Raw genomic sequence first — 19922 nt, 5'->3', positions numbered from 1 at the left:
TTAACAGAACTATATCTACCTGTTTTCTTTAACAGTTGTTTCGAGAAGTAAGAATAATGAAGATACTGAATCATCCTAATATAGGTATGCAATTTATATATACAATTAATGACAAAGTATTATCCTTAATTTGAGGGTATTTGAAAAGGTCCAATGTTAAGGATGCTTTATATAAACTGAAAAAAAGTGATAACCTGGGAAAGTGATACATTGTATAAAAAAAGATGATAAGGAAGTTAACTGAAGATTACAAATTATGTTTTTTACTATCTTGATGTCTTCTGCTTATCACCAGAATAATTGGTATAACTTGGAGCTAATACATACAAATATTTTTTACCTCCTTACTAAATCTGGGTACAGAGAGATTGCATACCATTTACATGTTTATAAGATATGAATTCCAGATATTTTGATAATATGCACTTGAGTGCATATTATCAAAATATGATAAGCAAAAGAACTTTGCATTTTAAAGAAAATGCTTACATTCAGTTTTAATGGATTTGGTTTTTGTGAGTTCTGATTTTCTCCATCTTTACAAAAAAAATTTATAGATCAGATATATTATTATACGTAATTGTAAAAAGTAAAAAACCATGTAGTGCATGCTTATAATCCCAGCAGCTTGAGGGCCTGAGACAGGAGGATGGTGAGTTCAAAACCAGCCTCAGCACAAGCGAGGCATTAGCAACTCAGGAAGATACTGTCTCTAAATAAAAAACATGAAATAGGGCTGGGGATGTGACTCGGCGGTCAAGTGCCCCTGAGTTCAATCCTTGGTATCCTCCCAGTTATTTAAAAATCTGCTCATTTTTATACACTTGTTTCTTGAGCATTTAGAAATCTTATTTGTATATAGCTATTGTGATTATTTGTGGTGAAGACTTTCAACTGTGTAAGTCTAATTTAGTTTCTTTTGCCAGACACTTTTATAGTATCACATAAATTTAGATTTTTTTTTTTTGTATCAAAGTTCGCTTAGTTTTTTATGAGACCTCATTACAACATAGTCTGTTTTTAAGCTTTGGTTAAACTTTTATATTTCTGATTTTTAAGATTTCACTTTTATTAACTTACTCTTAATTAGAAAAGGTAATTTTTCTTAATCTTAGAAACTTTTTTCACTTAAGAAGTTTGGGCATATACTTTTCTTCTGTAGGAGTAATACTCTTGAGAGACTTTTTGAGTTTCAAGTTGTAGTTAAACATTTTTAGCAAATACTCCAATTTTCCACTTGTTTAGTGTTACATTAGATTTGCTTAGCATATCCATTCTGTGCTAACAATCATAAAGTTATATCTTTAATTTTTTTTACAGTGAAATTGTTTGAAGTTATAGAAACTGAGAAGACCCTCTATTTAGTCATGGAGTATGCAAGTGGGGGTAAGAAATGAGGGGGATTGAAAAGTTCCCTTTAATGACACAGAATTAATAACACCTAACAGTTCAGCATGACATTTGCTTTCAGTGTTATAAACCAATCTATAATTTATTAAAATGCCTTTAAAAATTATAATCTTAAGGAAAATTCAGTGTTTGTTTTCAAGACCTTTTAGTCCTACATTATAAATAGAAGTTTTGGCTTATTTAAAAAATACTTAGGGACTTTTTTTGTTTTGGAATCTTTTGACTGTTTTGATTTGCATATTTAAATACAATATATTATGATTAGGAACTCTTGGCTCTAAATAGAATCTCAGTACAGAAAATACTGAGATTTAATCAAGTCTATAGTAAAAGTATGTTTGAGGTCATATGTTTATTTCACTGACTGTTCACATGTGACAGATTTTTCAATTTATGTACTTTTCCAAAATAATCCATAAAATGTTTCAATTTAAATAAGTATCTATATATTTTATATTAGAGCACTGCCTTGACAAGGAGATAGAAAGATACATATGTAGATTTTTAAGTGCTGAGATATAATAGAAAATCACATTTATTTTCTTCGTATAACAATACATTGACTCAAAATTATTATTATTAGGACTTCTCTGGAATTTATTTAAAATTTATGGAATTAAATCATTTAACAAGTAAAAAAAAGAGTACCTAAAGAAACATTTTGAAGACCTAGAGAACTTAAGCAACTGGAAAAGAAAGGATAGCTGAAATTACTTGGTTGTTTAACTTTTTGTGTTCAACAGAAAAACTTAGTGTTTAACTTAATATTTAGTCCTTTTAACTTGTAAAGTTAATAGATTTTATGGTGATGCATATTTTACGCACACTGGAATACAGAGGGATTTACTCTAGTCTGTAGCATGTACACTATGTATTTTTATATGGTCTCAGATTTCTAGGAATTTTACTATAAATATTAAACATACTTGATTACATTTTCAGTGATTTATACAGATTAGATGTTTTAGTGGATTTGCTTTTTATGAAACTTTTTCACTCTGAAAATATTTTGATATAGGTTTTTTTAATTTAACATGAAAATCTGGGTCAGTGATGCTTATTATTACTGGATTTTTATAATTTATTATTTATATAGTCATGCAAATTTGCATAAAACAGATCTATAATAAAAGTAATAAACCTGCAAATATCACATAGTGAATTCTTATTTTTCTATCCTTTAGTTAGATATGAGAACCTGGAATGTTATTTTTAGTTCATTTAGACTATTTTTTTTTTAAGGAAAAATAGTTTGGGGCTAGACATGCTTTGAAATGAGAAATTATAGGGCATTAAAATCTATGCATACCTTTCTGTGGTTGTGAAGGTCCACCACAAGGCTGGGTTAATATTAATATAAGAGCTGATTTAACTGTTACCGACATGTACAGTCAAGTCTCTATTGGTGCTAATGAAAGGGAGTGATGGAGGAACAGAACTCACAGGGTCATCACTGCTTTCCTTTAGTGGCATAGCTGGGAGGGGCAGCAGGGAGTGGGATAGAGAAATGGGTTCTGGCATTCTACCCAATCCAGCCAGTCTCTCATTCAATTCTGATACCTGGTGATAACTTTTCGTTGGTTCTTGCTGATCAGTGATTCTGTAACACAACTATCATGGTTCTTTGGTAGTAAATATAGAATCATTTTCTTGCCCTTTAAATCCATAAATGGCATGGTGACTATGGAAAATAAAACACTTAATATTTTTCATCTGAAATATCTAGATACTTTAAGATTGAATGTGACATGCACACTAGAAATTCAGCGTGAACAAGAGCTGAGTCAGACAGCTACCTCTTTGCCAGGAGTTGATTACTTGATTCTTATTCACTAATGGATTTTCAGTGATTAGGAAATTAGGGAAATCCTTCATGATTTTTGAAGCATATTTAATCCAAAGGAACCTATAAAAAATAGGTGTCAGTGCTACTCTGAAATAGTGTATTTATTCCTTCTTTTGTTCATGCCAACAGTATTTATTAAACATTTACCAGGTAATATTCTAGGTCCTGGGAATAAACAAATGAGCAAAGTTAAAGTCTCTGCCCTCAGGAAGATTACAGTAGAGTTGAAGAAGCAAATCATACACCAACAGTATATGATAAGTGAAGAGCTAAGTTACATAAATATCTGAAGTACGAGCAATCTAGGAATAACTTATGAATAAATCCAAATTTTTGAAATCTTGCAGACATCTTTTCTAGCCTCAATCTATATATCTAGAATTAACTACTTTGATGGGTTAACTGAAATTAACAACATTAACACATATCTAGAATTAACTGCTTTGATGAGTCAACTAGAGCATCCATTCATTTCTCTGTTCTCATCCCATTTAATCACTTATGTATTCTTGATATAATATGCTGTTCAGCATTGTAGATATATAAGTTCATCTGACATATCCATTACATATTTGATTTTTAATATTTTGCTTATATCCTAGGATTGATATTGCATATATGTATATGTAATATATTTGTATACCTAGGCACAAAGATATCATTTATTGAGTGCTTACTATATGCCAGTCATTGTGCCAAGCACATGCATTATTTCATTTATTCCTCACACCAGCCATGTGAATAGGCAGTTAATGAAGTTTAGAAATCTAAATGTTTTCTAGTAGCTACTTAGAATTCATGCCAAAATTGGTCATATTCTAAAGCTTGAGTTTTAACTACTCTGCTGTACTTTACAAGAACTCTTTAAATCATTTTGCAGAATTTTAATATTCATGTATGTCTATATAGTGTAAATTACAAGGACATAAAATAAAATTTTCTCTGACACTGAGATAACTTTTTTAATATTGTAATTAAACATTATTTGTTTTCTAAACTATTACTGATGAGGGAAAAATGAAAAAAAAAAAAAAAACTAGGAACATGTGAATAATGGATCCAGCAAAAATTTTCTTCAGCTTCTAGTTATTTTCAAATTATTTCAAGACATATTTGTTGCCTATGCACTTTGTATTCTGTCATGGAGATGAAGATACAAATAAAGTACAGATATTATGAAGTTGTTCAAGTAGTTTGCAGTTCTTTGGGTATAATAGAGATATATTCAAGGATTATTTAATTCTGCATAATTTGTAGTTAGCTACCAAAATAAATGAGTAGAGTAAGAAAAGCATAATCAGAATATCGAAAGGAAAAGAAAGAAGTCAATGTGGTAATTAAGTAGTGAGATGGAATTTGACCAAGACTATATTATGCATAGAAACAGAAAGCCAACATAATATGACTTTATTTTGTTTGAAATGGAGGCCCCAATACAAAGCCAAATATAATTTTTGATTGCCCATGCTGTGGCTTCCCTTTATTAGCATGGATAATAAAGAATTGACTATATTTTTACATAATACCTGAAAGCAGAAAATGAATTTTCTTGGTTATGTTTTTATAATTTTTAAAAGAATTTTGTTAAATCATACATTGCTGCTCAATTCTATATGGGGTTTTTCCTTTTCTTTTTAAATTTTTTTTCCTACTTGTATATTAGGTTGTGACTTACACAGACATAAGCAGAAAATTGTGGGCCAAAAGTTTCTTTATAAATAAGGCAAAGTCTTGATATTGTATATATTGTTAACCAAAAATCTACATATATTTTACTGTCTGCTTTACCTTTCTGATTCAGGTGAAGTGTTTGATTACTTAGTTGCCCATGGAAGAATGAAAGAGAAAGAGGCCCGTGCAAAATTTAGGCAGGTATGGAAAGTAGTTTTCAACTTTGTTTTGCTGATATTTTCAGTGATGTACAGTGGAGAGTATCACAAACTGGACTTTAAAAGTACCTGGCATTTTTGTTAAAGTATGATTTTAAAAGAAGTATGATTGTCATACTTAAGAATGGAAAAAAAGCCTATTTTCCTGAATTTAAATTTTAAATAGTTGCAGATAGTTACTTTTATATGGTCATAAATAGTGAATTTTTGTAAGTGAAACTCATCTTGTTAACTCTTTGAGTATTGGAAATATAGACCAGACTAAGATAGAAAAGAAACACTTAATCCTTTCATGCTTATGTCCAGTAATTCTTACCAAGTATTATTAACTTTACGTATACAGCATATAAGTGTACTATTTAAAGAGGTTGTTATATTATTTTTTATAATAAAAGGTGTCAAAATCTAATACTCATAGATTTAAAGAATATAGTTAATTTTATTTAGTCTTATAGGGAAGGAATCATGATGCCTATGTGGTTGAAGGCTGTGGTAAGACATTCATATTTCCAATTCAACTTCAATATGACTTGTTACATAAATGATAAAATAAGAAAAATAATTTGAATCCATCTAGAATTTTTATTTTTTAATTTTTATGACTCAAGTAGTTAAAATAAACCTGCTTAATAAACTATAATAGAATGACTAATTAATGAGTTGTAAACCATTCATAAAATGTACTAAAGTAAAGTTTCAGCAGAAAACATTATATCTCAAACTTTCCCTCAGTCAATTTAAAATTTCCTTTAAAACGGCTCAATACCTCTTTTCTAAGCATTAACACTGATTGTACAATTAAAGAGGTTCTATGATCAGTATGTTTGGACAACACTGAATGCCCACATATGATCTGTCTCTTGAGTAGTTATGTGTATGTTAACATATTAAACACTCAGATGTCCTCAAGGGCAAGGGAAGTCAATACCTATTTGTTCTGGACATGGCATTCTCCAGATTGATTGTGGAGTGACTTTGTTTTGTGAAACTTTTATTATTGATATTTTACAGAATTATTACCTTTTTAAGCACAGTTGGTGAAATGCTTTATACCAAAGCCATGCATAATCCTTTTTTCAGGATAGATTCCTAGATGTATTAATATAAAAAAGTGAAAGGAAAAGGGAAAAGCAACTAATAATGAGAAAAGCAACATTAAGAAGATGAAATTATGTTCAGCCCCTCGCTGTTAAATTCTTTCCTGTCCTGGGACAAAATTCTAAGCTTACTCTTAAGTAAAGCACTACAAACTTCACTTTTGTTCTTCTTTCATTATAAGTCACAGTAGTTTTAGTTAGTAGCAGACCTGCAAGTCAATTCCAATTGGTGTTAAATATTTCCACTGATATATTAATGTATATTTTAAAGATGATTGCTACTTATACTTTTTAAATTAGTCAGCTAATTTCACTTTTTTACTGAAAAATACACTCATGTAGAAAATTATTCTTGGTACTATATGAAACTAGAGAAGTTGAAAATGCCTGCTATTCTAAAAAACTCACTATCATGGCTGGTGGACAAAAGTAGGATAAGAAGTTAGGACAAAAATATTTTCATATACCTTGCACACACATAGGACCTTGGGTCCTATCCCCGGGACTGCAAAAAAGAAAAAAGATTTTTTTTTAAAATACAGATCAAATAAATACTAAAATTGGTTTGGTCTTTTGAATAAAGTCTGAATTATTTAGAAATCAGATTTATATTCCTCATGTTGCTGAAGCTGTGTCAAATTAATGCTGTTTAAAATATAAAACAGTGAAAAATATTTTCTTTAAAATTATTCGTGTGCAGTAAATATTAAATGTATTTAATATCTGTATGTGTTCCCCCAAAATTGGAAAGTTTATTTCTGAGGAGCTTATTTTTCTTTCTGGATTTAACATGAACTTCTAAAGAATCAATAAAAGTAGATTTTCTTTTCTTTTATTTTTTTTTCTGTATTTTATGGACTTTTTTTGGCAGTAAAAAGGATGTACTACATTAGCAAGGATATACAAATACATGTCTTTGATCCCACTGTGAGACACACCAAAGATGTATATGACAGTTTAAGACCATTTGTCAGCTGTCACTCATAGAATACCTCTGCATTCCTGAAATTTGAGGGGCTACAAAAAAATCATAGTATTGCTTTCAATATAGGAACTTCTGACCCACTTGTAATTAATGGCAGAGCAACCTCAACCACTGCACCTTCCCCAAAACACACTGACATTTGTAGCCTTAAGGCTGATTATAAATCCATTTTCAAGGTCCATAGTAAAAGGATCATCAAGAAGCTCCCACATACTATTTATGGGATACAGAATGTTTTGAGATGGGAGAGTCTAACCACAGAATAATGCAGTGAAACTGGTTTGTGGATGGAGAAGTTTGCTGTGAGTCAGAAGCCAGAACTTCTCTTGTGGCAGAGACTGTTCCCTATAATGCAAGCATAGAAACACTGTGAACCACCACATTGAATAAATGCTAGCTCAGAGGTCATTCTTTGTGATAATACATGCTTAATACAGAGAATTCTCTTTAATTAGCTTTCCATTATTAAAGCTTAAAGGCGTGGAGAATTTTTGATTCCAGATATCCCTGTGGAACTGCTTTCATGAAGACCATTCTGTCTGACGTGAAATGCATGGCTTCTGATTATATTTGATAACCAAATCATTATTTGCAGCACACCTTCACTGTATCTTACAGATGTGTGACTTGTAAAAGATAATAGCATTATCAGCAAAATTCTGTCATCTGTGATACAAAGTTGCCTGGTACTATAACCTATGTGGTATATTCAATAAAATATGCATATAAATGTAGAGCGTCCTATGTCCAGCAAACATAATTTAGTGAAAATTGGGTGTTGGAATCTTGAAGCATTACTGCTTAAAAAGACTAATAGAACAAATATTTGCTGTTAGGTTCTACAGTATTTTAAAAGCCTCTAACTTCTAAATGATCATAAGCATTCATAGTCACCCTGCCCCAAACTTAGTGGTTCTATAGTACTTGCTTATTTGGGAATTCAAGGACTTTTCCCAGCCTCTGTATCAAAGTTGGACTCCCACCCTCATCATTTTTCTGTCAATTTTTCAAATACATTGTGTCCCCTTGTCGTTAATACATTTCACCACCTTACCCCCCTACTTCCCCATACCAAAATCTTAACATTTTCAAATATTCCCGTCCTTCAAGAATGGCTTAGATCAAATAGTACCTATTCCAGGAAGCATTTCCAACTGAAATTATTCTGTATCTTTTATTATTCTCTCACTATTTTGTACTGCTTTTATGATGTTATCTTGTATTACAGTTACTCATGCACATGTTTTTCCTTTTCAGTCAGATTGTAAGCTTCTTAAGAGCAGAGTTCATGTAGTGTTCATTTTTGTGTTCCCCTAGCAGCCAGCACATTTTCTTGCACATAGCAGGTACTCAATAAACTGTTGAATCAAATGAATTCAAGTGAATTATATATTATTCATTTTATGTTGATTATTTTGTTTTGAATTCATGTCTTCTCTGTCTTTGAACCATTTCAATACACATTAGAATTATTTTCTAATACCAAAATATCAGTTTCACTCTACTTTGAAGTTCTTTTTTTCACCCATATTCCTATTAGTCTGATCATATTTCACATCACCTTTAGACTTTAAAAAATCTCATTTCTTTCTCCATTTGTAATAACTAACCAATGTTCAGCATTCAAACTGTGTTTACATTTAAATGAATCCACAGAATTGAATGTTCTGCTGTGCATTAAAATGGTCGTTGCCTTATACATCAGATACAATACAAAATAGCCTTTTCATTGATTGTTATCAGTCTTCCCATTTCCTTATTTTGCGTAGTAAAGAACTGTCATAAAATTGTTTATAATCTACTTCTCACTTTATATTTTAGCCTTTAAACTTGTTTAAACTGTCTTCCCTGTTTAGTCCTTGTCACCAAAGAGATATTGTAATGGTTAAAAATTATGGCGACATACCAAACGTAATTATAAGTGTAAAATTCTTTGCTTTTCTGAATTAGTGAGAGGTGTAAGATTAAATTTCATTTTCATTTTGATAACTGGGTGTTTTTAGGGCTCAAAATTTTTTTCTATTTATGTTTAAACAGATAAATATAAGATATTACTAAATACTTCATTAAAAAGGTCTTAACAAATTAAGGAAACATGCCTAGAACACATTGATGTTATTCCTAATATCAGAGATTTGTTTTTTAACTCTAGCCAGATAATACTAATTCATGTATGTTAAAGTACTTATTTCAACACTGTAATAAACCCTTTGGCCAAAAATACAAATTATACACATTCAGTCATGTAATCAGACAAAACCTTCATGGGCTCTGACAAAAAATATTTTAGTATGTATTAGTAAGACAATATTATATTCCCCCATTTTCGACATTGAAGAGCAAAAGTTTTATCACTTAAATCTGCATAGTTTTCTTAACTAAAGGAATAGTGAAATGACTAACTATCACTTTGAAATCTGAGGTAGTAATTTATTTAAATTGGAGGTGGTGATTGTAGAAAAATCAGAGTGTCTTTACCATAAAATAATTTTGACTCTTATTCAAATGTTTATTTCAGATTGTGTCTGCCGTACAGTATTGCCATCAAAAGTGCATTGTTCACCGTGATCTTAAGGTAAGCATCTGATTTTATAACAAAAAAATCTTGATTAGCAGATATTTAATAATAAATTTGGAGCTGACTCTTTGATTACCTAACCAGTTCTAAGTGCTATGCAGGTAGTTTTTATATAATTCTCATGATAATTTTATGAAAGGATCCATAAGCAAATGAAGAAAAATATGGATATGAAGTTACTTAGCTCAAAGACTAGAGGATATTATTCACCTTTGATTAGCTTGTTTTAAATAGATAAACGCAAAACTCTGTCCCCAACAAAAAAGCCTGAGGTCTCATTCAGACAGAGGCAGGGTCAAAGTACAAATCCATGTTCACCTATATAGTCAGTGTCCATTCTCTGCATTAAAGCTCAAAATAAGGAAAGCTTCTAAATGTTTTTTTTTTTTTTTTTTGATGAGGGAATATATTTATTATGTGCCTTGTATAATACCATTTATATTAGTATTTAAGATATCTTTAGGTACATGTATGTATGCACATAAATATATAAAAAAAGTCACCAAATGGGTAATTACATGGGAAGTGACCAGGAAAAAAGGTGGGTGATTCAGAGGATTTAGGCATTATTGATCATATTTTTTTTTTTTTGTTTTTATGAACATTAAAATATATGAAAAAATCAAGAAATGATGGTGGCCAACTAGGTTTCAAAAGAAAATGAAAGTAGAATCTCTGAGCTAAAATATTTTAGTTTTTTTCTTCATTCTTCCAAATCTATTTTGCATTGTTCTTTATCTCTTTATCTAGGAGTTTATTTTTATTTTTCACTTCTTTTTCCATTGCCTTTATCAATTACTAGTACCAGTTTGGGATATATTTGAATACACTTTTTTAAACGGTTGTTAAAATTGTTAACTTGTTTTTTGGCTCCATTTCTCTGAGCTTACAGACTTTCTACTGCTCCAAATGTTTCTGTTTCTCACTTTCCTCCTTCAGATAGTTCAAGGGGAAATCACTTTCACAAAGAAAGAAAAGATTGTTCCCTCGCTTTTATGTTTGACTCTCAGCTTATCATCTCATTTCTTACATGGAAAAAAAAAATTCTGCCAAAAAATCTTGTTTAACACCATTGATGTTTTCCCTCCAGTCCAGTGGAGAGAATTTTCCCAGTTGTTTCTAATAGGAGAGCTTGGAACCCCTTGCAGCTCTCATCTGAGGCAGAATGGGTACTTTAATATCCATCCAGACAGTTCAAGGGAGACTAAAGAAGATTCGGCTTGCTCACAGACAGCCTCAGAAACATACACTGACCAGACCCTTACATCAGAACTTCATTTTTTTTTTCTATACAGTCCATAATTGTTAGGATCTCATATAAATCTCTCAAATGTATTTGTTTTGTAATATTTATATCAAAAGTGATACCACATTTTTAATTCCCTATTTTGAGTGTGAAGCATATTTCCATTTTCCAAAACAATGTCCCAAGCCAGTATACCATAAAATAAGGAAAAGACGAAGGGATGTGAAAGGAAAAGAAAAAGGAATGTGAGGCAGGGAACAGATATATGATAGGTAGAGTGCCTGGTGCCGATGCCTGTTGGAGCCTCCAGAGGTAGAGCAGAAGTGTCTCTGATTTTCATTTTGGCCAAATTTTACTGTTTTGGAATCTGATAAAACATACCTACAAGATAACCTCTAACTTTGTTAGCCTGTTCATCAATTGAAACTCAGAGTTTGAAATGAAATATGTATAAAAGCAAGTCCTTTAATGAATTGCTTGCATTTACAAATGGCACATTTAAAATTTTATCTTGGAATGATTCTGTGATCAGATTTTAGGAAACCAGCCTAGGGAGGCTGTATGATTGTGTTTTGTTTCTCTTAACTACTACTTTATTGAGGAAGCATTCTAGAAGAAAGGACAAAGGGACGAATAAACTAGTCACAGAACCCTTGGCTAGCAGATTTGTAATATGACCTTGAACCTTGCATCAACCAAGGGCACCCTGTTCAAGTAGAGCTCTTCTGGGTAAACTTGGTTGAAGTCCCAGGTAGAATAGGATTTTACTTTAGAATACATCCTACTGAGGTGTAGTTCTGTGATGTTTCTTAACCATAAAGGAGAAAATGGGTCTTAAATAACCTTTCTTAAATTGTTACATATGTGCGTGTAAATGAAAGCTTTCCTTTTCTGGTGTTGAAATTCAGTCTTACATAGATGTTGTATTGGTATGTCATACTGGGCTTCTAAATTTGGTATTATATTTAAAAATGAGAGGCAAGAAATAAGTCTGGGATCTGAAACAAGTATGTAGATTTTTATTTCATATATGCTTTTTACATTGTGCTTTTTATTATTTTCCTCTTAGGCTGAAAATCTTCTCCTTGATGCTGATATGAATATTAAAATTGCTGACTTTGGTTTTAGTAATGAATTCACAGTCGGGAACAAATTGGACACATTTTGTGGAAGCCCACCCTATGCCGCTCCTGAGCTTTTCCAAGGAAAGAAGTATGACGGGCCCGAGGTGGACGTTTGGAGTCTTGGCGTCATTCTCTATACATTAGTCAGTGGTTCCTTGCCTTTCGATGGCCAGAATTTAAAGGTATCAGCTGAATTTGATGTTTATGTTTTTATCCCCTGACCAATGATTTTAAAAGCTAGTTGTAAGTGCTTTTTTTCATGTTTTTAAGGAACTGCGGGAGCGAGTCTTGCGAGGGAAGTACCGAATCCCCTTCTACATGTCCACAGACTGTGAAAATCTTCTGAAGAAATTATTAGTGCTGAATCCAATAAAGAGAGGCAGCTTGGAAGTGAGTGAAGTTTTGTGCTCCAGATATAAAGTTTAAAAGTTAAGATGTTTCAGGAACCAAAGAACACCGGCATTTTCATTTTTTGACACACTGCTGTTATGTACATACATTTCATATGTTTTATTATACGTGTTACTAAGTATGTTACAGCCAAATAACATCAGAGATTTGCATAACCAAAATGTCTAATCATTTTTCCTTCTGATCCTGCAATTAGAATAACTTATTTCTTAAGTATTTTGCCCATATGTTTTTAAGAGTGATATTTTGGCCTGTACTTAATATAATTGCAGAGATTCAGCATGCATTATTATTCACTTGTGCTTTTTGTCTTCTTTTATTTGCCTTAATTGGAAGGGTAGAAAATTCAGAGAATTAACCTCATTTAAACTGTACTTTTTTAGTGTAGCAATGGGGCTTTCTGGCACGGACTCCATGCTGGTTAGGAGGCAGCCTTATAGTGAGCCATCCCTGTGTACAGAGCTCTCAGGTTAGTTTGGGCTTTGTAATTCTATTTCCACAAATATTTTTCACAAAAAGATACAATATGTTTTGATGGAAGTTAAGGGATGGTCACTTCCATTGGGAAATTATTCTAAATGCTTTGTGTCAGTGGATCAGTTATCAGTTATTTTTTACTGAATTATTTGTTTAAATTTGATTAGTTCTAAGCTTAAGATTTTAGTGTTTTTTTTTCCTTTATGGGTAAAAGGATATATTAGTGATATTTTAATGGAGAACATATACAGTAAAAAGGCCCATTTTTATATCACTGCTTTTTCTAAACCTACCTATAACCATTATTCATAGACAATAACATGAAGTAAGTAAAAATTAGAATTGTTAACACTCTATTGGTTCTAAAATTCAAGAAATTTAGAGGACATTGATCTTCCTATTCTTACATCATGATCCTCTTTTATCACAGGAACCCACTTTACCTGGAGTGTCACTTATCAAAAATATCCAAAGTTCAAGCAGTAGCTCAGTCAATAAGCAGAATGAAAAGAACATGGAAAAATTATTTGGGGAGAGTAGATCTTACAAATCTCTGTGGACAATTATAAGATGTACTTATGTCTTAAAGATGATTAATTTTAGGGCTGGGGATGTGGCTCAAGTGGTAACGTGCTCACCTGGCATGCACAGGGCGCTGGGTTCGATCCTCAGCACCACATACAAATAAAGATGTTGTGTCCACCAAAAACTAAAAAATAAATATTAAAAAAAATTCTCTCTCTCTCTCTAAAAAAAAAAGATGATTAATTTTACAGTAGCCAAATATTTTAGACTTTTATCCATAACATTAAATTGCTGAGGATTTAAAGTATTAGATTTATTCCAATTCAATTTAAATGACAAATTATAATTATTATTGTTAAAACATTCAATCTTCTAAAGTTCAAGTTTGACACATTTGAGTAGAGCCTGGAACCTTCCATTCCAACTTACCAAAACTAAGTTTTTCAACTACAGAACCATGTGTTCACATTGAAAATATTATCATAATAGTGCAGGTTTCACTATACAGAGGCTGGTCTGCTTCACAGTTCCCCAAAGAGATTTCCCAGAGAAACTGTCACCAAACTTTGGGAATATCAATGACTTAAAACATTATATTAGTCTGTTTTTATTTTAATACAAACTTTATTATCAGCTTTATAGTGAAAATCTATAACCTGTTTTTAAAAATCTATTTTCAAAACACTTATCTTTGATGTGTATACATAACTTTTTATCCAGAAGTAGTGTTTCCATGTCATTCTTTTTTTTTCTTTTTTTAGCTTTAAAATTTTGAGAATGTTCTTTTTGCTTTATTGCAGGAATGAGCTCCTTCCTTTTAATTAGCTGTGTCCTTCGGTTCTCCTTGGGTTACCTATCATAATTTATTTAACCATTCCCTGCTTGTTGCATATTTGAGTTGTTTCCATTACTTTTGCTAAAAATAATATGGTGTACTTATTTTTCCTGTTGAGATATATACTTAGATATAAGTTTCCAGAGTGGAATTACTGGGTCAAGGGTCTAAGTGATCTGATAGCTCTCATATATCTTTGCTGAAAAGAAGTGTGTGACTCAAGGCTTTTGAATATGCCTGTTCTCCACTGCTTGATCCAGTGTTGAATATAATGAGTTCTAGAGTATGATGCCTTTGTGTAATTTGTTATAATTGCTTTATAAATTGCTTTAATTTGTGTTTCTTTTGTTAGTGATAAAGCTCTATATTTTTAATTAATAGGTTGACTGTGCTTTTTCACATATAACCTCTTTAATGTCTCTTAACTATTCATCTAAGAATCTGTTAATTGCCTTATAGATTTGTACCAGCCTTGTAGCTTTTAAGATGAAATATTGCCCTTGCTAATTCTCATATTTTAAAAAATGGAATTTCATTTGTTTCTTTTCAGTGTCACGCAACTATCATGAATCATTGATTTTAGAGTAACTTCTAGTCTTTCTTATGTGCTTTGCTAACACTGAAATTTAATTTAGGGAATCTTGTTTATTAGTTTTACTAAACTTCTTATTTAGCTTGCATTTCTTTCTTTTCTTTACCAGATATAACCACATATTATTAAAATGTTTCTTAAGGATTTGTAAGTTAAATACTATATTTATACTCTATGAAAATTATGAAATTAGTTTCACATTCTACTTGTTTGACCAATAGTTGTTTCTAGACCTAAACAGTTGTAGAGCTTTTTAGGTGGCATGTGTAAATGCTGTTAACTCTTCCTATTTGCCCTAATATTGGTAGGAAACTGTATCACACATGATTTTAAAAGGATTTGTGTTTTATATTGTGTAGTGGGATCTCCCCATCTTTGGTTTACTGGATATTAATGTGTCTAGATTTATCTATTAGAAGGAAACAAAAAAGCTTTTCTCCTTTCCCTTCTCTATGTTTGTGTTTATTCATTTTTCTAGTTTTTGTTGTAGTAGCAGTGCTGTGGATTTTGTTGTAGCAGCAGTGCTAGGATGCTTTGGCATCCTAGGAAGGAACTCCAGCACTCCCCAGCTCTCATTTTTACAATTCTTAACCACAATAGACTTTACTACTTTTCAAATAATACAAAATGTGATCCTCAAGTAACATTCCTCTTAATGCTTTCTTTGTGTCATCTTTGGCCTTCCCTCGGGAAGTATATATTTTGACTTTCAACACTTTCTTCAGGAGCTGCTAAAATAATCTTGTTTATGTCCATGCAGTACAAGTGACAGTAAAGCAAAAAGAATAATTATTCTTTTTTTAGAAAAAAGAAAGCTATCTAAGTACAAATACAAAGATTTTAATAATTTAAGTAAAATTATTATACTGACCACCCTAAATTGTACTATTTTTAAATGTTCACCAAGAATAGAGAGTATATTTCCCATAGTTAATTATTCTAATTCTTTATAATTCATCTGAAGCAATTATTTTCTTAGTATTTACTCTTACACAGTCAGCAAGTAGCCATATCTGTTCATTGGCAGTGATGGGAGAGTAAGCTTTCTTTTGTTAAGTTTGCAATTGTGTTTGTCCTCTTTATTTCTCATGAGGTATCTGAAATGAAATCTGAAGTGGATTAATTTATCCAACTGGTTCCTATGTCTAGTGCACTTTGTTGGCCTAGTTCTTTTTTACCTTGCCTAAATCCACCCAGATTAGGGTTTCATGGCTTCTCTGTCACACAGTACCTCCAGATCCTGGAGACATTTCTTCCTCAGCTTTTAACATTAATTCTTGTGTTTGCCATAAAAGGATTTTGTATAGGACTGAGTTTCATGCAACTAAGGACAGGTACTTCTTTGTCTCTCTTTTCTTTCATATATCCCTATTTTATTTCTTTTTGTGCCTTATTCTTAGAAAAGATCCTCCGCTTAAAAATTAATAGAGTCCCTTCTTTAGGCATATCTTCTTCTTGTCTTTACCTTCCATCCTCAGTTTATTTTTATTCTGCTTTGAAGTACGACTGTGGTGAGACACACTGCTAAGTAGACTCTAGAGTAACAGGAAGGAGACCTAAACTTTGCTGATTCTGTCATGGCTGCCCAGTTGTCTTTCCTAATCACTGAGTTTCTCCTTTTCCTGGTTCAGTGTTGCCTCATATCTCTTTCATGTGAGGGTGGTCCGGTCACTGCTTCTTCTGTGTCACTGCCTATTACTCTTTTTCTTGTATGTTTTCTAAAATGTGGTTTATCTTCTTTGTTAATAAAATGTAACATTTCTTCATTGGCCTTTCAAATCAACTTTCAGCTGATCATCAGAAGATACTAACTGTACCTTCTACTCTTTCATTGCATATTATCTTTGTTCCAAGTCAGAGGGAAGTTTCCTCACTACTGTTCACATCTTTCTGCCTTAACTTTCTACCAGTTCAAATACTACTTATATCTTGAGTGAGTTCACTTCCTACATCTTTATGATTCCTTCTCAGAAAACTCCAGCACATTTTGGTCTTTTGTAAGAACTTGCTGTTAATAGCACAACTTTAAATAGATGAATATTGTGTATTAAAATATTTTTAGATTTCATGAATAAATCTTATTTCCTGAGTAAGAGAAATAGCACTTACCAGTATACACACACACATACACACTTTCAACATTGGTCCAGGTATGTGTATTTTTTTCCTAACATGGACATATGAGTATGATGAGTATCAAGTAAACAGATAAAGACATCAGAACATTTGAATTATCTTCATTTTGCTTTAAGTTGCCTGTATTCCAACTGTCAGATCTGCTGTCTCCTATATAGATCTTATTTAATTCATAGAAACCCTAATTTGCAGGCCCTTGAGTTAAACTCTTCAGAGCTCTCTTGGATTGGCCCTTTTCATTAATACCCAAACAAATTTTGTCATTAAGGTCTCGAGATGAATCTGTTTTCTTTCTTCCATCTCCATACATCCAGATGAGCCCTCTGTTGTCTCCCTCCCGAACATTTTCACAGCTTCCTAAAGTGTCATCTAGCTGCTAGAATCTCTGCATTCTATCTTACCCATGGCTCTTTAGCATCCTCATTTTATTTGAACTACCTTCTTCAAAAACAACAAACATTTGTGCCAAAAAAGATAGTATAAGGCCATGGAAAGCAAAACCATAGATAAAGGAAAGACATGTCTTCACCTTCTAATTTAGGAAATTCTGCAGACTATAATATTTTATTTCTATAAATGCTACTAATGACTCTAGCCTAGGCTTCTGTCACATATACTGTTAGAGAGGGAAGGAATGAGGAACAGAAAGGAAGGAATTATGTGGAAGAAATTTGCAGCTCTGCTTTGTCCTTATTTTTTCTTTTGGAATGCAACCTCCCTAACAATTTTACTGATGAATAATCACTAAAAGCTTACATGGGCCAGGTGTGCTAGTGCACTCCTGCCATCCCAGCAACTCAGGAGGCTGAGGCAGGAGGATCACAAGTTCAAAGCTAGCCTCAGGAGCTTAGTGAAGCCCTGTTTTAAAACAAAAAATAATAAAAAGGGCTGGGGATATGGCTCAGTGGTTAAGCGCCCCTGGGTTTACTCCTTAGAACTAAAATAAAATTTTAAAAAAAAACCTTACATAATATCACTATTATTTTAAAATTTGTAGTAGGTTTGCTTTTATTTAATTTATTGGATGATATACTTAAATTATTTTTATAACCAATTTTTTTATAACCATTGGTCAGAGTGGTTGTAAAAAAATCTGCTTGTTTTTGTCTTCTGGTACTTGACTTTGGGTAAATATTAATATAAACAAGGGGAAATATCTAGGCACTCAAGGAGTCAGCCATAAAAAGAGAAAGTTATTTTTCTAATTAGTAGACTCTTGGCAAATAAAGTATAGAGTTGGAGAATATATTTTACAGGGCTTGAAAAAAAAAAACTAATATACAACACCTACAATGAAAGCATAGAATTCTGTAATAATAAAAAGTTAACCATTTTAAAAATTAATACAGAATTATTCAGATTTATTTGTCTTTAAATGCTGAAGGTGAGGTTTTCCATCCTCTGCATAATGATTTTATCATGGATCTCTAGCTCCCAGTTTCCTATTGCTTGGCTGTGAATGTGGTAATTTATCTACTAGGTTTTTCTTTTGGGGGGTAGTCCTAGGGATGTAGGTTAGTGGTACAGCACTTGCTTAGTGGGTGGAAGGCCCTGGATTCAGTCCCATCACCACGAAATAAATTTTAAAAATGAATAAAAGGACAACATTTTTTAAAAAATAGCATAAACATGCCTTTTTTCCTTTTTTGGTACCAGGGATTGAACTCAGGGGCATTCGGCCTCTGAGCCACATCCCCAGCCCTATTTAGTATTTTATTTAGAGACGGAGTCTGACTGATTTGCTTAGTGCCTCACTTTTTTGCTGAGGCTGTCTTTGAACTCACAATCCTCCTGCCTCAGCCTCCCAAGCAGCTGGGATTACAGGCGTGCACCACTATGCCTGGCTTAACATGCCTTCTTAACCATTTCTTTTTATAATTATAATTTGGTTAACTATCACTCTTGTACAAGATCTCCAGAACTTTTCCATCCTGTGGCTAAAACTCTAAACCCATTGAACAGCTAGCTCTAGCATGTTCTTCTCCTTCAGTCTCTAGTAACCACCATTCTGCTTTCTGCTTCTGGGAGTTTGACTCTTCTAGATGTCTCATCTAAGTGGAATCATGCAGTATTTATCTTTCTGTGGTTGTCAAGCATTTTACTTAATGTTTCCAAGGTTCATCCAAGTTGTAGGATGTGACAGAATTTCTTTTATAAGGCTGAATAATATTCCATTGCATATATACAGCACATTTTCTGTATCCATTCATCTGTCAGTGGTCATTTAGGTTGCTACCACATCTTGGTTTTGTGAATAATGCTACAGTGAACACAGATGTGAAAATATTTCTTGGATACTCTGTTTTAGTTCTTTTGGATAAATATCCAAGAAATGGGATTACTGGATCATGTGGTAGTTCTATTCATGTCCTGAGGAAACTTAATACTATTTTACATAGATGTAGTCCCATTTTATAATCCCATCAGCATTGTTCAAGGGTTCCAGTTTCCTCAGATATTTGCCAACAATTAATATACTGAGGTTTTTTTTATAGTGGGCAGCCTAAAGGATTTCAGATATTTCATTGTGGTTTTGATTTTCCCTGATTATTAGTATTTCATGTAAGCATTTTCTTATTGTTGGCCATTTGTATGTCTTCTTTGGAGAAATGTCTATGCAATTTCTTTGATCTTTCTTAAATTATTTATTTTTACCTTATTGAGTTGTAGGAGTTCTTTTGGATATTAACCACTTAACCAACAAATGGTTTGCAAATGTTTGTTCCCATTCCACAGGTTGCCCCCATTAGGTTGTCTTAACAGCCAGGACT

At 32.2% G+C, this 19922-nt stretch overlaps 1 protein-coding gene across 8 annotated transcripts in view; it reads left to right on the top strand.

Annotated features, from left to right (window-relative positions):
• Positions 1-19922, top strand: part of Mark1 (microtubule affinity regulating kinase 1) — a 130720-nt gene that overhangs the window by 88313 nt on the left and 22485 nt on the right. For 3 of the 8 annotated variants that reach the window (XM_071600055.1, XM_027934737.2, XM_027934736.3), the window contains 6 exons: positions 36-84; positions 1321-1386; positions 5058-5128; positions 9746-9802; positions 12121-12357; positions 12446-12565. In XM_071600055.1, coding sequence (XP_071456156.1) covers positions 36-84; positions 1321-1386; positions 5058-5128; positions 9746-9802; positions 12121-12357; positions 12446-12565 — 600 coding nt within the window. Of the gene's footprint in view, positions 1-7; positions 85-1320; positions 1387-5057; positions 5129-9745; positions 9803-12120; positions 12358-12445; positions 12566-19922 lie in introns of those variants that run through there. The other 5 variants (XM_071600056.1, XM_071600057.1, XM_071600059.1 and 2 more) reach the window with 5 other exon arrangements.

This window comes from Marmota flaviventris, chromosome 12 (genome assembly GCF_047511675.1).
Source record: "Marmota flaviventris isolate mMarFla1 chromosome 12, mMarFla1.hap1, whole genome shotgun sequence".
Lineage (NCBI taxonomy): Eukaryota > Metazoa > Chordata > Mammalia > Rodentia > Sciuridae > Marmota > Marmota flaviventris.
The sequence above is the reverse complement of the archived record's forward strand: the minus strand, read 5'-3'. Positions and strand labels throughout refer to the sequence as shown.